At 60.2% G+C, this 19,710-nt stretch overlaps 1 protein-coding gene across 2 annotated transcripts; it reads right to left on the bottom strand.

The window, feature by feature from the left end:
* Positions 1–192: 192 nt before the first annotated feature.
* On the bottom strand, positions 193–16,623 carry PPP1R9B (protein phosphatase 1 regulatory subunit 9B). Of its 2 annotated transcripts, none has more exons than XM_022558184.3 (10): positions 14,745–16,622; positions 10,692–10,824; positions 9,249–9,369; positions 7,253–7,357; positions 6,083–6,215; positions 5,379–5,531; positions 5,215–5,268; positions 2,448–2,677; positions 2,017–2,113; positions 193–1,821 (listed from the first exon to the last, which is right to left on the bottom strand). In XM_022558184.3, the coding sequence occupies exons 1-10, from the start codon at positions 16,107–16,109 to the stop codon at positions 1,768–1,770; spliced, it is 2,445 nt and encodes an 814-aa protein (XP_022413892.1). In that variant the 5' UTR covers positions 16,110–16,622; the 3' UTR covers positions 193–1,767. The 2 variants fall into 2 exon arrangements, 1 of the variants encoding a protein (XP_022413892.1); XR_002642636.2 differs by having other exon boundaries at positions 1,796–1,821; positions 2,448–2,696; positions 14,745–16,623.
* Positions 16,624–19,710: the final 3,087 nt, after the last annotated feature.

Raw genomic sequence — 19,710 nt, 5'->3', positions numbered from 1 at the left:
AGAAACCCCAGCCCTGCCCGGAAGGGATGGGGGACGGCGGGGGGATGGTGGCAGACGGAATTTGCGGGAACAAGGGTTCTCAGTATAAAGATCCTCAGGGTCAGAGGTAGCACTAGTGGGAGACCACTGGGCTCAGACTGGCATCTCTGCCCCCCACCCCCTCCTGCGAATCAAGAAACCAGGCAGCAAGGCTCTGGGGGCTGCGTTTATGGGGACGACCTGACAGAGGGCATGGTCCGTACAAAACCGGGAACAATACATACATATATATATTATATACAGAGACGCAGTCCTGTGGAAGGCGGGACAGAGGTGGCCCCGGCCGGAGAAACCAGAAGCACCCCCCCACAGCCCCGCCCACCCAGCCCCGCCCCCTCCATCTGCTGAGGCCGAGGAGGTGAAGTGCATGGGCCCAGGCACTGAGACAGCCAGCTCCTTCGGGGGTAGGCGCACGTCTGGGGGCAGGAAGTGGGTGCTGAGAAATACTGATCGATGGCATGGTCTATTTACAGGGGACGAGGAAAAGCCAAAATGGATGGAACAAGCGTCGTTTTTTAAAAAAAGAACAAAAACCCAGGCCGAGGCAGGGGCATGAGGAAGAGGCAAAATGAGAGATGTAATCTGAAAGGGGAGGGGACCTGGGGTGAGGGTCTCACCTCCCTTGGTCCAAGCCCCAATTTGGGGTTAAAGTGGGGAAACGGAGTTGATTTCACTTAGAAAGCAGGCTGCCAGCAGGGCAGCCCTGGTCTCCAAAAAGATGAAAAGTAGTAAAATTTTGCCCTCCAGTCAAAACATTGGAAAACTGTGGGTGTGGGTGGGGTGAGGCTGAATCTCTGCCATGTTAGTACAAGGCTTCCAGGTGTGGCCCTGCGTAGGGCAGGACAGGGCCTGGCTCTCCAGTGACAAATGTTCCCCTCACCTAAAACCAGGCCCCCTAAGCTGACCTCCTCTCCTCCAGCTCATTCCCAGGGTTGGCCAGGAAACCTGGTCCCCAAAGAGGCCGCAGAACAGTTCCAGGAAGAGGTTATGGCTATTTGGCACCTGGGGGGCAGGGGAGGCACAAGGAGAAACTGAGGGCTGCTGCCCCAAGAAAAGGGGGAGCTGGACATCAGGTGTCCCGGACTCTCCCCTTTTCACGAAGGATACGTGAGAAATCAGTGCAGGGCCAGGCCCAGCCTCCAGGCTCTGGGTAGACTCTACCCATCCTGGGAGGGCAGACAGGGATGGCAGGAGAGGTGTAGAGGCAACCCCTCCCAGCAGGAGGGTCAGGATGCAACAGAACAGCACGATGACGGGGGAGCGGGGAAGGGACAGGAAGGTAGACTCAAGTCAAGAGGCCCAGGGGCCGCCTAGGAGCCCCGTGAGCAGGGAGCAGCCTCCAGGTGGTGAGGTGCTGGGAGAGCCCCCGGCCCCTTTCCAGTCCAGAGACAAAGGCTGGAGGCTGTAACGTCTGGCAGTTTGGTCTGCAGGTCCTCGTGTCCATCCACCACCCAGGCCAGCCCTTGGCATCCCATGGCCTCTGTGCCTCAGCCCCACAGGCTAGAAGGAGGCCATCCTTCCAGCCACCTGTCTGCCCGGGGCCACCTTAAGGGGGCCTGTAATATGGGCCCTCTGGTCCCTGAAGCTGGGGGAGGTGGGGTGGAGGGGTGGGGGAGTCGGGGCACCTGTCCCCAGGCTGGTAGGGGGCGGGGTGAAGTATTGAGGACAGGGGAGGGAGGAGGACAATGGGAGGGGATTAGTTATTGTCCGGTCAAGGAATGATTCCTGTTAAGTAGAATTGGAATTCCTCAGTGTTTGCAGGTTTCCTTCCAGTTCCGAGATCTGAAAAACAAAGGGGAGAGGGAGTCAGGCCTGGGCGCTGGGCATGCATGGTCCCTGCCCTTCGGGCCCCCCTGAAGGAGACATGACCCTGAGCTCCCAGCCAGCAGCATGACTCCTCTCTCTCCCTGCAGGATCCACAGGGTGGGTGCCAGAGGGGGGCTGACCTGCCTGCCCCTAGGGCACCCCTGGGCCTACCTTGTCCAGGAGCTTGTCCATCTCTTCCTTCCTCGCCAGCTCTGACTCCTCTAGAACCCGGCGCTGTGCCGTCTCCTTTTTCAGGAACTCAATCTCCCTGGGTACCAGTGGGAGACAGACAGTGGGTAAGGGTGTCTGGTCTAGCTTCCATCCAGAGAGTCTCAGGGTCCTCAGCCCCGTCCTCGGCTCCACCTGGGCAGCTTTTGCCGGCTCCTTGTTCTCAGGTCGGGAGGTCCCAGCTCTTCCCAAAGCCTCTGGGGCCTGGCTCGTTGCCTCTGGCGCCCAGTCATTACAAACCCAGGCATCCCCACCGCAGGGCCCTCCAACTTCTGTGCTCCTTGCCTCCCTACTTGGCTGGGGTGGGGAGGGAATGCCACCACAGGCCTCTCAGTCCCCCCTAGGCCCAGGAACCCCAGCCCCCAGCCACGTACTTCTGCTGGTAGTCCTTGATGAGGCGCTTGGCCTTGCTGTACTTGCGCTCCAGCGCCTGGTACTGGGCCTGGGTCTCCCGCAGGTGCTCGTCCACAGCCTGGCACAAGCTCTGGGCCTCGCCCCAGTAGCCCTCCAGTTTTTCCATGCGCTCCTTGTTCTCCTCCACACTCTGCTCCAGCTGGGCCTTCTCCAGCCGCCACCTCCCCTTCTCCTGCTCCAGGCTCTGCAGCTGAGAGGAAGAAACACCCCTGGGTTGGCGGGGGCCAGAGTCGTTGGATGATTCCTGCAGATATGGAGCCCACTGCCCCCCCAACTACTGACTCTCCTTGGCTGAGCCTGAGAACCGAAAGCTGGAGAGGGAGGAGGTGGGACCACAACCTCAGCCTTCCCAGCCGGGGGCCCTGACGCGTGCCACGCTCCTAGAAGGCCGGAGGCCCAGGATCGTCGCTGATTAGCTTGGGGACTTGGGGTAAGGCCACTTCTGTCTTAAGCCTTAGTCCTCCCATCTGTAAAGCAGGAGTGAGTCCTTCCTTGCCAAGCTCACAGTGAGATGGTGGAGGTAAAGGAGCAGGGCAGGTGAGGGTCACCATTGCCCTCTATCCCCTCTCTGCAGCCCTGGCTTCTGTGGCTTCCTCAACAGTCCTGGCTCCTCTCCCAGCTCCCTGGCCACCCCAGTGCAGACCTCCCAGCGCCCACAGCCCAGTCCTGGGGACTCTGTTCTCTCTCTACTCACCTCCTTCACCACCTCTGTGTACTGAGCCCCGTACCTCCAGCCCAAATTTACTCCCAGCTCCTCAGAGGCACCCTGCCCCCACCCACACAAACCTATTCCTCCTTTTCTGACTAGCCCACCTCCATCCAAAGGTACCATCATCTCACTGCCACCCCAGGGCTCAGCTTCAAGCCCCACTGCCTGCCCCTCAAACCTCGTTGGCTGCAAACACCCCTTGCCCTCTGTGTCCCAGCCACACGGGCCTTCGTGCACATCCCCAGACCTGCCACATTCCCTCTTGCTGCAGGGCCTTTGCCTCCCCGTTCCCTGTGCCTGGAATGCCCACACCTACCCTCCCACCGCCTCGTCATTTCCCACTAGCTCACCGTTAGGGCCTCTCCTTAGTGCATCACTTCCCAAGATGTCTCCCGTGATTCCCCTCTGACAGCACGGCCCACACACAGCCCGGCTGCATCAGGCTCTGCTGGCTCTAGGAGCTCCGCGGCCCTGTCCTCTCCTCTAGAGCCCGCGTCAGCTCCTGTGATACCAGTGTCGGTGCAGAGACGCTAAGCCGCACAAGGGCAAGGATCAAATCTGCTTTCGCCCATCACAGGTCCTAGACGGTGCTGAGCACTTAGAAGGCGCCCAGCAGTTCCTCCCCTTCATGCTCTGCATCTACCCAGGAACATGGCCTGTCACCTCACCCTAGAAAATGCAACTCAAATCCGCCCTTCCTATCCATTCCCTCTGCCTGTGCCCTGGGCAGCCCTGCCCATCCCTGCCGGGACATCACCCGGGTTTCTAACTGGTTCGCCGGCCTCCAAGTCCTGCTCACCCCCATGCCTCCCACTTTGTCGGCAGTGACCTTCCCCCTCGTGGCCCCATACGGCCAAAGAATCAAGGCTGGAGCCCTTAGCAGGGTGTCAGGACACTGCAAGCGTAGCCCACCCTGGCAGTCCAGCTGTCTCCCACTTCTCCCCCACAGGAACAGCTGCCACAGCCTGTGGGCCTCCTTCCAAAGCCAGCCTCCAAGCTCACGCTGGTCTCCCTGCCAGGAATGCCCTTCCCCTGCCTCAGTCATCTAAACCCTGCCCTCCCCCTGGGGCTGTTTCACACTCTCCTCTCTCCAGGTGTGCTGGTCTAAGCCCACATATGGGAGTGCACATGTGTGTACCTGGGTGCACCATGTCTGCACAGTCCCTATGTGCCCCTGCCTCTCCCTGCCACACTGGAAGCCCCAGGGGAACTGGGACTCCTAATGTCCAGGCCCAGCAGGGACCCAGTACAGACTGTGTATCAGAAGTCTGTGTATCTATGCCTGTGAGGGTGTTGGCACCCAGTGTGCTCATGTGGGTGTCTGTACATAGCACATATGTGTGTTTGTAGATGTCACGTGTGTGCACCAACTGCTAGCATCATCTCTGTGAGAATGCGCAGGTCCTGTGACACTCTTCTTGCGTCTCACAGCGGACGGACACAGCAGACGGGCACAGAGGTATTGCCACGTGAAGCATGGGTCCGTTGTCCCCGTGTTATGTCTGAGCAGAGTGGGTGTCTCTAGGTGTCTGGGTGAGTGAGTCTGTGGGTACCATGTGCCTGGGTTCGGGGCTGGTGCACGGACCCCTGGATGGTTTACGTTTACCGCTGGGCTTGTATGTAGAGGACACGTGTGGGACTGTGTGAACGTGAAGACATCCACGTTCAGCTGTTAGAATGCTGACGGCTAATAGCACAACTTTTTATTGAGCACCTATTATGTGTCAGACACTGTACTAGGGACTTTACGCGTATTATTCTATTTTATCCTCACAGTGATCCTACGGTGTTGGCACTGTTATCAACCCATTTTACAGGTGAGGAGAATGAGACCCAGAGCAGCAAGTGAGTGGTGGAGAGATGGGTCCAGAGCTTGCGCTCTTAACACTACCCTCCCTCACCTCAGAGCGGCTGGTTCTGCACGCACCTGTGGGTGGGGGGCAAGGGCCGGCGTGTGCAGTGTGAGGGTGGAGGGGTCGTTCCCCCAGCGCCCCGCCCCCACTCCCCGCCGCTCTTACCTTTCTTTTCAGCTGCTGGATCTCCGCCTCGGTCACGGCATGCTTGATCTGGAGCTGTGGGGGCAGGGGCGCAGGCACTCAGCTGGGGCTGGGGTAGGCAGTACTGCGGGGCTGGATACCAGCCTGCCCTTGCCTTCCACCAGCCCAGGGACCCCTCTGCCCACCTCCTTGAACTTGTGCACCAGCTTCTCAGGCTCCATGTCCACAGGGGACAAGGCATCCTCGTTCTCTGCCAGCTCGAACACCTCGATGGCCATCTCGCCACCTGGAAACGTGGGGCTCAGCTCCTCATCCTCGTCAGTGGCGTATTCTCCTGTCTGCGAAGGGAGACAGGCGGCTGTGCACCCTGCCCACCACAACCTCCCTCAGCCCTGAGGACTGGGGGCCCCCCAGGGCTGTGGTTCACGCCGCCCTCATCAGACTGGGGGCCACCCAGGGGCACGGTTGGTGTCTACCCCCAACAGCCTGGAGAGTCCCCAGAAGACAGGGGTAATTCCCCTGTAAGACTGAGGGCCCTGAAGAAACAGCCTCTGCTTTCCCCCTCACACAGCAGGTCCCCTGAGGTCTGGAACTGTCTCCTTCCTCAGACTAGGTCCCCTCAGAGTGGGGGCTCTTAGAGAGAACTACGTTTTTCTTGTAGGACCAGGAAGGCTTTCTGAAGACAGAGGGTGTGACTCTTCCATCAGACTAGAGGTTCTTTAAGGGAAAGGTCTGCATCGCCTCCCTCAGACTGGGGGCTCCCCCAGGATAGGAGCGTTGCTCTGGGGTTCTTCACAAGGCCTGGAAAGTGGCAGAGGCAGAGGACGGCTATAATACTCCATCAAGCCACCAGGGGGCGATGACGCTGCCAGCCAGGCGGAGCCCCTACCTCCTCGTCATCCTCCCCGTACTGGGCGTATCTCTGCTCCATCTCCCGCTGCCATCGCTCCTGTTCCAGGGTCTGCTGAATTAGCTGGGCCACCTCACTCTGCTCACCCGGCCGCTCCCGGCCAATCATAAATCTGCAGAGGCACCAGCATCGTTCCCTTTGTCTCTGTCCTCGGCCAGAAAATGCCACCATCCTCCCCGCTGGTATTCCCCTCTCCACATCCAGGTCCTCCCAGGGAGGTGAAATGGAAGAACTGAGTCCAGAGACTGCAGGGTGTTAATAATGCATGGGGTAGCAGGGGTCCCTTATTGGGTTTCCTTCCCAGGAGAAGCAGAGGCCCACTAGCCCTTCTGGCCAGTTTGTGGGGAGGGGAGATGTCAGCCAAACTTCAGGCTAGGCCGCAGGGGACAGGAGTTCGGGAGGTGCCAGCGTAGGAGCTCTTCCCCCACCACATGGGAGAAAACGAGGCAGGGGATTGGCGAAGCTGACCCTGGGGCTGTAGACGGGTGTCTTGTGTGCACTCCAAGGCCCTGAGCTTCAGGAAGGGGCGGGATGATGGCAACTAGAGATTAGGATGGAGAGGAAACAGTGGAACTTCCAGGCACCAGCCCCTCCTCTCCGTGGCCACCCACATCCTGTTTCTCTACCACCCTTTTCTGGGGGCAATGCCCCTCTTGGAGGGGGCAGGGAGTGGTCCTTGAATGTTATGCCAGAGAGGAACGTAGGGAGCTTCTAACCCAACCCCTTTAATTGACAGACCCAGGGAGGAGAGTCTTCACAGGAATCAGCAGGCTAGAGGGGAGGGAGGGATAAACTGCAATTTGGATGGCATTCTCCCTGCATGTCTTGGATCTTCAATGAATGAGTCAGGACAGGCAGGGAGAAAGGAAAATAAGCCCAAGAGGCCAGTTTGGAGGCATGGTGGACAATGGGCCTTGAAGCCTGAGTGCTGGTGGCTAGCAGCAGCCAGGGGCTAGAGATGTGAAGGCAGGCAGGGCAGGGGATAGGCACACCGCAGTTCCTTCTGGCAGGGAGGTGGTGAAAGCTCCTCTGTAAGTTGGGCCACCCAGAGTCTTAACTAGGCGTGGGCAGCTGGTCAAAGTGGCCAGATGAGGGCTGAGCCTCCTGTCTGCTCCCACTGCCCACCGCCCCCACCCTCCCGGGCCTCACCGCACACGGCCCTTGGTGTTCCGGAGCACGGAGGCTGCAAAGCTCTGGGTCACTCCCACCAGACTTGTTCCATCCACTTCCACCAGGAGATCATTCACCTGGATCCTAAGGGAGGTGACACTGGTTAGGGGGGGTCACGAGGCGAACTGTGGAGCTGGGGTAGCCATGGCCCCCCTCCCAACAGTAACTCAAGGCTCAGTCCCCACAGGGACCTGGTACTTTGTCTACCTGCGTAAGATGCATGAGGCCGGAGGACCAGGTATCAGCCAGGCCCATGGGCAGTGAGACCCAGGCATCCAGGACCAGGAATGGTGGCAAGCACACTCACCATGACAATCACAAGCTATTTCCCCTCCTCCACCACACTCGGCAGACCAGTGTGACAGCCACAGAGCTCATCACGGCCATGCACACCAGCAAGGGCCGGCCGCGCACACGTTAACACACAGCCTTCTTACACATCCATTTCCGTGCAGACCTGAGTCTGCAGATTTCCTCCAAATGCCTGAGACCTGTGTTCACACACAGTCCCACAGGGTCACCCCCTGCCCCCATACAGGTGCACAGCCCCCAACACGCTCCAGCTGTGGTGCTGGAAGCCCTTGTTCTCCACACAAGGAGAGAGATGGGGGTGGTCCAGACTGGCCGCCGAGGGGGATGAAAGCGTGGGAGAGACCCTCGGCCACCTCCTTCCTCCACTCCCACCTCCCCCCGGAGTGCCAGGCCTCCTCGCAGGGCTCCCACACAGAAATGGAGGAGACAGCCTACTGTAAACAGCTCACACCAACACGCCCCGTGTGGGGACACTCTCACATGCACACACACTCCCCACCCGGCCAACGAGAGACCATGGGAAAGGCTCTGGAAAGTTCAAATGAGGGGGTAAGTGAAAGAGCAGGGATGGCCTTCCTTCCTTTTCTCTGACCCCCCAACCCCAGCCCGCCATGCCACCTGGGCTGCAGCAACAGAAGCTCCCTGAATGAGGCAACCCCACCTCCAGCATCATGACCCCGGTCCTCACAAGGACACCCACTCACCTCTGTCACGCGGAGGGGTCTGTGCTTAGAGGTACCACAAGGTACCCCTGATATCAGCCTTTAACTTACAATAACCCAGGGGTGCCCTACAGCTGTTCCCACTCCCCCTCTGCAATCCACACACAGCAGGGAGGCTCCAGAGGGGTCACTGGGCTGCCCGTAACTCCAGGGGGTCTTCCTGAGCCCTCTGACCCACAGAACTCACACCCTCCAGCCTCAGAGGCCAAACACAGGCACACAGGCAAGAAGCAGCCTCCTCCCTGGCATGCCCCCACTGGCTATTCCAGCCTCACCGCACACCTGATCCCTTGTGGTCTCTAGCTCCAGCTATACCTGCCTGCTTTCGGTGCCCTGCCTGCAATGCCTTGCATGCCCCACTCCCTCAGCCTAGCTAACTCTTGCTCATGCTTCGGGTCTCAACTCCAACATCACTTCCTCCAGGAAGACTTCCCTGATACCCAGAGAGGTCAAGCCCTCCTGTTTTAGGGTTTAGTGGCACCCTGTATTTTTCTCTGTTTCACCATTTTCTGGGTATCCACTATTCATCCATCTGCCTCACTACACTACATGCTTCCTGGGGGCAAGGCCTCAACACTGACTCCCCAGCGCCTGGCACCAGCCCTACAACAGTGTCAGAGGCTCAGTGTTTGCTAAACGAAAAAAAAAAGCTCACAGGTACTCTGCTAGGACAGAGCCTCCACACCCGTGCTCTCCTCCCCATGGCCCAACACACACTCAAAACCAGGACACACAACACCTACACATAGCCTCCTAGCACGCAAGTGCCATGAGGGCGAGCGCTCCGTCTGTTCTGTTCAATGTACCCCCAGGGCCTGGACCAGCACCTGGAACAGTAGTGCTCCACGAACATCTGAGCCCCACACAGGTAGTGGCCTGCCCCGCCTCGCCCAGTGGCCCGCCCCATAGATGATGGCTGATCAGGGAAGGGGAGGCGGTACCTGCCGTCCCGATGGGCCGCACCGCCTTCAGTCACAGTCTTAACAAAGATGCCCAGCTTCTCCAGGCCCATGTCTGCCCCGGCCCCCATGCCAATGATGCTGATGCCCAGGCCCTCGGAATCTGTGAAGCAGAGGGTGATGAGAAGCAGGTAGGGGGGTGGGGTGAGGAGCTCCAGCCTGGGGCTTGCAGGGGACAGAGTGAGAGACTCCCCATCCCCTACCCTCATGCTGAGGTATGGCCTCACCTCAGGAAGCAGTCTCCACGTGGGGATGTCCCACACCTGGGGAAGGGACATGGTTCTGTCCACCTCTTCTCTGCCAAGCCAACTAGGATGCTCTTGGGCCACTGCCTGCCCTCTGCCCCGTCCAAAGAACAGACGTGCAGCAGGGCGCGCTGAGGGGTACTGTCTGTATGCAGACGCAGGTGTGTGGTGGCCACAGGACCACTGAGGGAGCCACGATGGGGATGATCTCCCCCCTCCCTAAGCAGTCTCATCCCTGCTCACAGCCTTTATAATTCAAGACCTCCCGCTTTTGTCTCCCCCTAGACCCACTCCTCTCTCCACAGCTGCTGCCCCCGCCTGTCTAACGGGCTTCTGACATCCAAACTCATGATCTTCCCCCACAAACAGGCTTTTCCTGTCTGCCACTCCTTCATGGGGCCTGGGAGCCACCTGGATTCCTCCCGCCCCCTCGTACCCTCTGTGGAAGCCAAGTAACCACCGAATCTTGCCGATCCCACCTTCCAAGAAGCTCTCAAGTTGTTCATCCACTTCCTGCACGGCCATCATCTTGTCCACACCACAGTGGCCCCTCTCCATCCACTTATAACCCTTCACCCCACAGCACAGCCTGGTGTGGTGTCTCTAGAATACCTTTCCCAGGCCTTGCAAGACTTCCGGTCCATCTTAGAAAAAAGTGGTCTACAAGGCCTTGTTTGCACACCCTTCTTCCCCCACCCTCTGAATCCACCAGGTCTCTCCTCTCTCCCACACGCTCCCCTGATCTCCTCTTCAGGGCTCAACTCTAGCATCACTTCCTTGGGGATCTCCCCGAGTCTGGTCAGGTTTCCTGTTAAATGCTGTTATAGCGGTCCCTCCCTTCTTTTCCCGGCCCCCTCACTGTACACAAGGAGGTAGTTAGATGTGACCATTCCACCCGGGCCTGCCCCCCACCTCCACCGTCGCTCTCCCATCAAGGCTTGGCCCACACAGCCCAGGACCCAGCCCCCAGTGCTCCCAGGGGGCCTGATGACTTCAGGAGCACATAGTGCAACACGACAGGGGTGGTGGCGGTAGGAGCTTGGGCTGGGCTGAGTCTGTGGGGCCGTGGGGCGCTGACAGAGGCCCAGTTAGAGGTAGAAGCAGAACGTCTCTGTGGAAGCGCCTGAGGGTCCAGGGCGGAAGCTGGCACGGGAGAGGAGGCGCAGGAGGCCCGGCTCACCCTTCTCCAGCTCCACAGGGAACAGCTCCAACCTCTCCACCCGCTTCTCCAGCTCGTACTCAGCAGAGGCTGCCATGGGATCCACGTCCTCGTTGCGGCGATCATAGTCCTCGTTGGAGTAGGTGCTGAACACCTGGGGAGGAGGCCGCCTGTCAGAGGAGCCCGCAGGAGGGCGAGTGCTAAACCGCTGAGAGGGGGCCCAACGGGCAGGCTGCGCCACCCGCCGTGCTCCCCTCCTGCCACAGGCCTCCCCCAGCCCGCAATGACCCCAGCTCAGAGTGGGGGCCCTTCTAGTTCCGGAACTGTGGGGCGAGAGAGAAAGGGAGCCAGCCTTGCCGCATCCACACCATTACACCCCTGCAGCTCCGACCACATGAGCGTGGCCAACTGGAGTAGGAAAGGAAGGTCAATGCCGGAGAAACTGTCACACTCAGGAACCCAGGTCCCCAGGTCAGAGAGAGATGGACAGACAGCCCCTGTCCCAGACAGAGGCGAGGGTGGGCACGGACACAGACGGCAGGAGAGAGGAAGGAACAGGATGAGGGGAAGAGAAGAAAGAGTGAAGGAGATGCTGGAGGATGCCAGATTTGGGGGGTGGCGGACAGGAGTGGAGACGCAGGGAGGGGGAAGGGAGGAGAGCGGTAGAAAGAGGCAGAGGGGCACCCAGGACCCAGCTGACCTGAACCTGAAGTGGAGGCCAGGGTGGAGGAGGGAGGCAGGAAGGACCACCTCTACCCCAATTGAGAGGGCAGGCCAGAGGAGCCCCTATGGCCTTGCCTGCACAGCCAGGCCTCCGTCTCCCTCTAGAACCTCAGCTCTCTGAGGTACGCCCCTATCCCCGGGGCACTAGGAGGCCTGGGCAGAGGTCCTGGGCCCAGTGCCCTGTAGAAAGCAAGGAAAGCAGGAAGGTGGCAGCCTCTGACACTGTCCACAGCGAACCCGGCCTTACTGTCCCCTGTACCCCTCTGCTGTCTCTCAGCAGAAAGGGAAATTCCCCAGCCTGACCCTCCTCCAAAGAACAGAGAAGTTAGGACAAGGGCTCTGCAGGAGTACCTAATTCTGGGCCCAGGCAGGGTGCCCCTGGTGGGAGGTTAATGAGCACCGTTTGGGGTACCATGACGTGTTCCTGCTTCACTGCCTGCAGCGACAGGCTAGCACCACTTGGAGCCAAGCGGGGGCGACGAAGGGTGGCAGCAGCTCTATCAGATGGCTGGGCCTGAGGCCTGAGCAGCTGAAGTGGGGCACCGTCTCCCCCAAGGCCCCTGCCAGGGCCCCACTCCTCCAGGAGCAGGCTCCACGGGCACCCAGGCCGGCAGCGGCACTCTTGTGTCCCAGCCTTGGTTTGGTGTCACCCCCGCGAAGCCCCGCCACTCCCACAAGGGGGCTCCTAGCTGCAGGAGTCCATGTGGTCACTTAGCTCACTGCCCTCAACTTCACAGCATCAGAGAAAATTGAACACGAACCCTGAAAAGCTCCTTGTGGATTGTGCAGTGGTCGGACCGACCCCCCGACATCTGGCCAGCAGCCCCAAGCTCCTGGGAGGGACAGGCTACCTCATCCACACATAGTGCAAGATGCCAGGTCCGCTGCCCAAGGTCACGGGGGTTAGCCTGTGACAGGGCGGATGAGACTGGCGGGTGGGTCACTGAGACTCTGTCCCCTTTGCACATATGCCCCAGGCCCTGGGACAGGGGCTGGTGTGTGCCTAGACCCGGCAAACTGGCTTTGGCCCCCTTCTGTATCTGAGTCCCTTTGACCCTCACCCTCTACTCCAGCAGAGATGCTCCCTTCATCCCTCAGTCTATGTGGTGGCCTGGGTCAACAACCCCCCCCCCCCCCCCAGTGCGTAAGCACACGCAATCTCTCTCTCTCACACACACACACACAGTGACCTCCATAACACCCTCACAGCCTGTCCTGGGCTTTGCCCTCCCCTCTTTTCTCAGCCTATCAAATCCTGCCCCCTGCAGGAAGCCCAGGCCTCAGGCTCAGAGGTCCCAGACCACCACTCACCACTGCCCACCACCATGTGCCCAGCCTACCTCGGGGCCCTGGACCCAGGCCCCCCTCTCCAGGTGACAACCTGGAATTGAGCTCTCTGTCCTCAGCAGAAGCCTCCATAAAGGCAATAACTGGGTCATCCAAGGGGCACAGGACCTGGACTTAGTATCAATGCATGGGGCGCAGCAAAGAGAGGGAAAAACTGGGGGGTGGGGGGAGGAAATTCCCAGTAAGGTCAGACACGCACAGGCGGTACCACGCACCACAGGCTCCCACACACAGGCGAGCGACAGTCACCAGGGAGTCAAAGAGCACTGTTCCAAATCATGTGCTATTTTCTACCAAAAATCAGGGTAAGGTGTCAAATATAGACAGTCAGAGGCCCGGGGCTAAAAGACCAAACTCCAACTGAGGGGATCAGACAGCTCAGAGAACTGCCGGTGGTGGTGGGGGGGGAGGTCCTGACCGCCTCAGTGGTCCCCACCTCTGTCCTCAGTGTCCCAAGAAACACCCATAATCTTCAATTCTCTCCCTCCAGGATGCCAGTACCTTCAGAAGAGGAGAGGGGAGGGGAAACGGCTTGTGAGGTCACAGCTGGGGGAAGGGGCTGGCCCAGGCGGGGAGTAGCACTTTTCAGGCCCCCTGGGGTGGAGGTGGGAGAGGAACAGAGGTTAAGATGCTGGGGCAGGTGAGAGGAAACTTGGGCAGCTTCAGTGTCCAGGAGTAGTTATGGAAACTTCAGTCAAACAGATGAGGGTAAAGGCTGGACTTTCCTTGGCCTGGACACCCCCATGAAGCAGACTTGGAGCTGGGCACAGCTGAGCCTGGCGTGGTGAGAAAGAGCCTTTAGGCTGAATGTGCCAGCCAAGAATGGAGGGTAGTAGGAAAGGCTGTGGTAGTAGGAGGGCTGTGGTTCTTAATTCTCCCAGGGATCTCACCATCAACATTCTCCTGAGGATCTCAGGGCACTGGCACAACCCACAAACCAATCACCAATAGAGTGTGTGTGTGTGTGTGTGTGTGTGTGTGTGTGTGTGTGTGTGTGTGTGTGTGTGTGTGTGTGTGTGTGTGTGTGTGTGGTGTGTGTACACGCAGCTGAGTCCCCAAATAGTGTGTGTGTGGTGTGTGTGTGTACACGCAGCTGAGTCCCCAAAAAAGAGGCAGCTCCCATCCCTCTTTCAGGGCACCCAGAGAATGAAGCAACAGCTCTTGGGTCCTGCCAAGGCCAAGAGCAAAAGGAGGAGACCGCTGCCTGGCACCTGGGGGTTTCCCAGCCTCACCCGCTCCCTTCTCCATACCCTTCAGAAGGCCTAGCCTCCTCAAAAACCACAGAGAGTGCCTGCTCCCTGTGGAACCCTGTACCCCCACCTCGGGAGCTGGCCCAGCACAGACCCCAGGGAACAGGGCCCGAGTCACGTGGCCCCAGCTCAGCTCAACCTCACAGACCTGCTTCCCTCTTTCAGTTCTGTAAAGTTGGGGTGAGGGCTACAGACATTTTGGAGGAAGGGCTGCAGGCCACTGCACGTTCCTGCTCCTCCATCCCCCTATGCAGCTCTGGTGCAGGGGGAAAGCAGGGGTGTTTCTAAGCTCCCCAGGCCCCTCCAGCCCAGAGTGGAGTAAGGACCAAAGTGGGGAGGCTCTCCTGAGGACACAGGTACACACGCACACACACATACACAGACACACCTTCCCACCACCCAAGCCCACGCCTCTGGCAGCCTCTGGAGGACGAAGGTCTGGGAAAGGAAGGGAAAGCAGGTGTCCCAGGACCCACGCAGGGCAGGGCAGGTGAGCCCCAGGGCTGGGCGGGGCAGCGGGCACAGGAATCTGAGGGCAGGTCAGAGCAGGCCACCCCGGCTCAGGCCTAAAATTCTTCCACCTCCGACAAACAGCTGGAAGTCCCCCAGGCCCCCCTTAGGGTGGTAACTTCTGGGAAGGGGGCTGGGTGACAGGGCTTGACTCAGCCTGCCAAACCCGGCTGGCTGGCGAGGCGGGGGCGACTGCGTGCACGTGGCAGGGGCGGCGCGGGGGTGGGGAGGGGGGTTCACTTACTTGGATGGGCGCCGTGCTGAAATGGATCTTCCGGCTCGGGGCCGGGTCCTCTTCTTCCGAAAGCCCCGGGATCTCCACACACCCCGACTCGGGCTCGTAGGGGGGCTCACCCTCCTCCTCATCTTCGTCGTCGTCCTCCTCCAGGGCACTGCCCCCAGAGTCCTCCCCCAGCCCACTGTAGGCGCTCACGTCCACCAAGTCCGCCTCCGAGAAATCCTCCTTCTTGGACTCGTCCACCTCCTCGGGGGCCACGTCCGGGGCCCGGCCATTGCCCACCCCTCTCTCAGGCGCCGCCACGGTCGCCGCCTCCTCCTCGGGGGCCGCCTGGGCCTTCTGCTCCTCGGGCGCGGGGCTGGCGGTGGTTGCCAAGGCGCTGCCATTCTCCAGGGCCGCATGGACCGTCACCTCCGCCTGGATCACCTCCGCGGGCGCCGCCTCGGCCTCCGACTCCCCGCTCTCCTCCACCTCCACCGGCTTTATCTTGCGCACCTCCCGAGGCTTGGGGGGCGGCCGCGCGGGGGCCACTCGGTGCTGCGGGGGCTGCTGCCCTCCGGGGCCGCGCTCCTTCTCGGCTGGGGCATCCCCCGACGGGGCGGGCGGCGGCGGGGGCGGCTGAAACACCCGGGACCGCTTGCTGACCAGCTTCGAGTTGACCTGGGGCGCCCCGGCGGCCGCGGCCCTGGGCAGCCCCGGCGCGCGGTGGAGGCCGGTCCTCGAGTCGGCCTTCTCAAAGACGGCGCTGAGCTGACTGACCGTCGGCGACACGGCGTCGGCGTCCAGCTTGTCCAGCGCCTCGGTGCTGCCGTTGAAGCGCACCACGACGTCCAGCTTCCGGTCCTGCAGGCCGGCGCGCTCCTGCCTCAGCAGCCGCCGCGCCGCGGCCTCCTTGTCGCCGCCCGCGGCCGCCGGGGCGCTCCGTTCGAACAGCTTCCGCGTCTCCTGCAGCCGGGACGGCGGGTGCGGCGGCGGCGCAGGCTGAGCGGAGGGCGCGGGCTTGGAGTCGAAGCGGCTCACGCGCTCCGACACGCTGGTGCCCAGCTTCAGCAGGGCACTATGGTCCACGTTCTCGTTTAGGCTGCTGGCCCGCGGCAGCGACAGGCGCACGCCGCGCTCGGGCGCCCGCAAGGCCTCAGTGGGGCCCGCGCCGCCGCCCGCCTCGCCCGCCGTCGTGCCCATCTGCAGGAACATACTTTTGATGCGGTGGACGTTGGAGCCATATTTCTTGTGGTGGGCCGCCTTGGGTGCCTCGTCTGGCCCGGGCGCGTCGGGCGGCTTCAGAGCCTGGATGCCCGCCTCGTAGGCGCTGCGGTGCGGGGAAGCGCTCCGGAGGGGACCCCCGGGCCCCCGCGGCTCCGTCTTCATCATAGTGGGGGGAGCCGGGTTCTCATCCCCACACTTCCCGCTCCCCCCTTCCAACAGGCGGCTGGCCAAGTCGGGACCACCGCCCCCTCCCCCAGAGAAAAGGAACCCCGAAAGGCCTTTTTTAGCCTCCCCCCAAAACCAAGCTGCCCAAAACAGTTAACCTCGATTTAAAAAAAAAAAAAAAAAAAGGGAAAAAATATCTCCGAGAGCCCTGTGTGGGTCGCCTCCCCCAGTCAAGCTGCCAAAGACAGCCAGCCCCTCTACCAAAGACCGAGCGGCCTGGAACGGTCGCCCCCACCCAAATTAGAAAAGCGGCGGCCGGGGCCGGTGGGACTGCGAGCCCTGCCCGCGAAGCAGCAGCGGAGGCGCCGGCTCACATCGTCCGAGGCGGTGTCAGCGGGGCTGGTAGCCCCGGCACCCCCAACCCCGGCCGGGGGCCTTGGCTCTTGGGGGGCCCGGCACCAGGGCCCCCATGGCTGCTCGGCCGGCCCGGGCCGCTCCGCCGCTGCACTACCCTCCCTCCCTCCCTCCCCCCCGCGCCCCGAGCCTCGGTCTTTCTCTGGTTCTGCCCGAGCGGCGGCTGCCGGAGACCAAGCTGCTGCCCTTCTCGCAGCCGCCGCTGGGGACTGGCACCTCTGGGTCCTAAAGGGATCGGATTTCCGGGGCCGGAGCCTGTGAGCCCTCCCCTTCCCCTCCACGCGATTGTATTCCCCTCCCCTGCCCGTTCCTCGCCACAGCCTTCCACTGACCCCAGACGCTGGCTTGTACACTTCAACCCTTCCATCCCAACCTCTGACTGTGGCTTTTCACAACCCACATAACCGCACTACCACTAAATATTGGGGGTTGGCAATCCAACCACTGTGGTCTCAGTGTGGCCCTCCTCTACCCGAGGTGTGGAGGGAGAATAGTGGGGAGGGGCAAAGGATCATTTCCTTCAAGGTCCTTGGAGCTTCCTAGTATAGTTCACTTTGAAAATTTTAAAAATTCAGATTGCCCTGGAATCTGCATTTTAACAATTTCCCATAGGGAACATTTTGCACCCTTTAAGGCGTGAAACCTTGGCCCAGTGTTGCTGGCCTTATGGTGGAGGAGGAAGGGGAAGAGAGAAAGGAGATGGTCCTCATCACCCAGGTGGCAGTCCGAAGCTGGCTTTTGCCCTCTGCAATTCTGAAGAGGGTGTCCTGTCACCTGCCTGCACTGCACCCAGGCTGGGAAAGAAGGGGTGGTATGCCTGTCTTCATGGCCTTACTAGAGCACTCCTGCCTCTCAAACAGGAAGAAGGAGTTTTGGAGGAGGAATTCTGGAGGCCTGGGGCCAGAGTTTCACCAGTGAGAGCTCTAGCTTGTATCTCTACTCTAAAGGATTCTGGCCACTGTGTGCAAGTGTGTGTAGGGAGGGAGGGGGAAGGGTGGCAGTGACCTATACGTTCCCTGTCCTGGCAGCTGTTTTGATGCTCCCCCCACCCCCCACATACACAACAAGGGGCCTGGAGTTGCCCTCTACCCTTCCCCAGATGCCCGGGCCTGGGAGTGAAGGTCCACCCCCTAGACCATGACAGATCCAGATGCACAGCTTCACTCCACAGAGCCCAGAAAATGATGAACGTTGTGGACCCTAGGACCCAGAGAACAACTCAGGCACAAAGCCTCCCCCCACTCCCAGCTGCTTCCTGCATCTCAGGCCTTCCTGCAGCCTCTGCCTCCTCCCCCGCCCTCTTCCCTTCCATCCTCTTCCTCTTCTCCCCAATCTCCCACTACCCACTGCCCTTGCCTGGAAGGGCTGTCGAAAGGAATCCTCTCACCTCTCCACTGTAGGGATATGTGTGGGTTTTGTGCGATATAAACTGGTTAGCACGTGCAAAAGAGCGTGGGGGATGGGGTGTGGGAAGCCGCCTGGGAACCCTGAATATTGGGACAGGGAGGGGCCAGGAACCACAGGACTGGATCTTGAGGCTGGCAATCCTGAGGGTAACGGAGAGGAAGGATTTGGGTTCTGAGCAGGAGCTTTGGGACTTGGGTTTCCAAGCTCAAGTCTGGGATTTGAACCTCCCCACCCACAGCGCCCCCGCCCCCGGCCCCGCCCCCGCTCAACCTCACTATAGAAGTTGGGTGAGACAGAAGTCTCACCTAGTTGGGGATTTGGGCGGTGTCCTCAGAGGCTCTTGTGTGGATTGGGGGAGGGCACAGGCCCCTGGGTGTTCCGCCCAGAATCTCCCACACCCTTTGGTGAGTCATTCTAACTGGTCCCAGCCCAAGGGGTCTGTGCCCATGCTTCTGGCCAGGTGGGGAAGCCAGCTTCTAAAGGATGGGAGGACGAGGTGGGAACCAAGTCAGGCCCAGTGGACGCTCCCCACCCCGACCCCCAACAACATCTCCAGCAGCAGCTTGGAGTGGACTAGAATCGGGATGCTTGCGTCCCCCTTGTCCTGAGACTTCCAAGAGTGAAACTCTTTTAAGTACTTCGGGATGCAGGACAGTTGGAGCCAGCCCAGAGCTCGGAGGACTGAGGCTAACGAGTGGGATCATTATTTCCTGGGCGACACCCCCTGCCAGTATTCCCGAAGAAGCTTTTATGGAGCAATGAGTGCTTTAGCATCTCACTCCTTCCCCGCGGTCAGGCGCCAGGCCGGCTGGCCTGTGAGAGGAGTGGGGAAGGGCTGTTATCTTCTCCACCCAGTCCCTGCCTGCCTGAGGCAATAATCACACCTGCAGGGAGGGTGAGGAGGGCGGTTACTTTGGGGAGGGTTACGCCCAAACTGAAGGGTTTGAACCTAATTTTCATTCCTCGGGCTGTGATCCTCAGATCCTTACTTATCTCCCAGGGTAATTTAGCCATTCTTTCTCTCTCCTTTTTCCTTTGTGGAACTGCCTGATGGTCTTTGAATGGAAGTTCCTTCCTTACCTCTGACGTGGAATAGAGTGGTTCCCAAAGCTGGCGCAGGAGCCAGGCTGCCAGAGTTCAAATCCTGGCTCCACCACTTACTAGCTGTGTGACGCTGGACAAATCCCTTAGCCTCTCTGTGCTCTGATAAGGGTAAACTGAGGTGAAAGTGTGGAACACAGAAAATAGGGTGTGTGCCTTTCCCAGTTCTTGCTAAAAAGCCTGGAGGCTTCTATAGGGAGAGGTAATCTTTATTCTCCAGATAAAGCCCCTCCCTGTTTTCCCACCTACCCTCAAATCTGATGGGGGCCCTCTGATCCCAGACGCGCAGGCTCAGCGGCCATGGCTCACGGGCCCAGCCGCTCTGTGACATGTGGGATCTTCCCAGACCTGGGCACGAACCTATGTCCCCTGCATCGGCAGGCGGACTCTCAACCACTGCGCCACCAGGGAAGCCCGAGGCTTCATAGTTTTAAACACCAGGTGTTAACTGCAAAGACAGGTGATGAAGGTGATGAAGGCAGGGAGAGACCTGATTTGCGATAAATCCCAAGCTCTTAGCGCCCTGGGCTCACATCCAGGCTGGGTGCCAAGGCTGCCTTCTCTTCCCAGCCCTGGGGCCTTGAGACTCAGCCTCGGAAAGTGGTGTTTCCGTGGCTAGGGTCATCTGAGCAAAGACTGGCCTAGACCCCGCTCTTTGGTCGTTTTGTAGTGAGCCAGT

Source organism: Delphinapterus leucas, chromosome 19, assembly GCF_059928025.1.
Source record: "Delphinapterus leucas isolate spDelLeu-1000000601 "Yukka" chromosome 19, BTC_Dleu_Yukka2, whole genome shotgun sequence".
In the NCBI taxonomy this organism is placed as follows: domain Eukaryota; kingdom Metazoa; phylum Chordata; class Mammalia; order Artiodactyla; family Monodontidae; genus Delphinapterus; species Delphinapterus leucas.
This window is presented reverse-complemented; position numbering and strand designations above follow the sequence as displayed.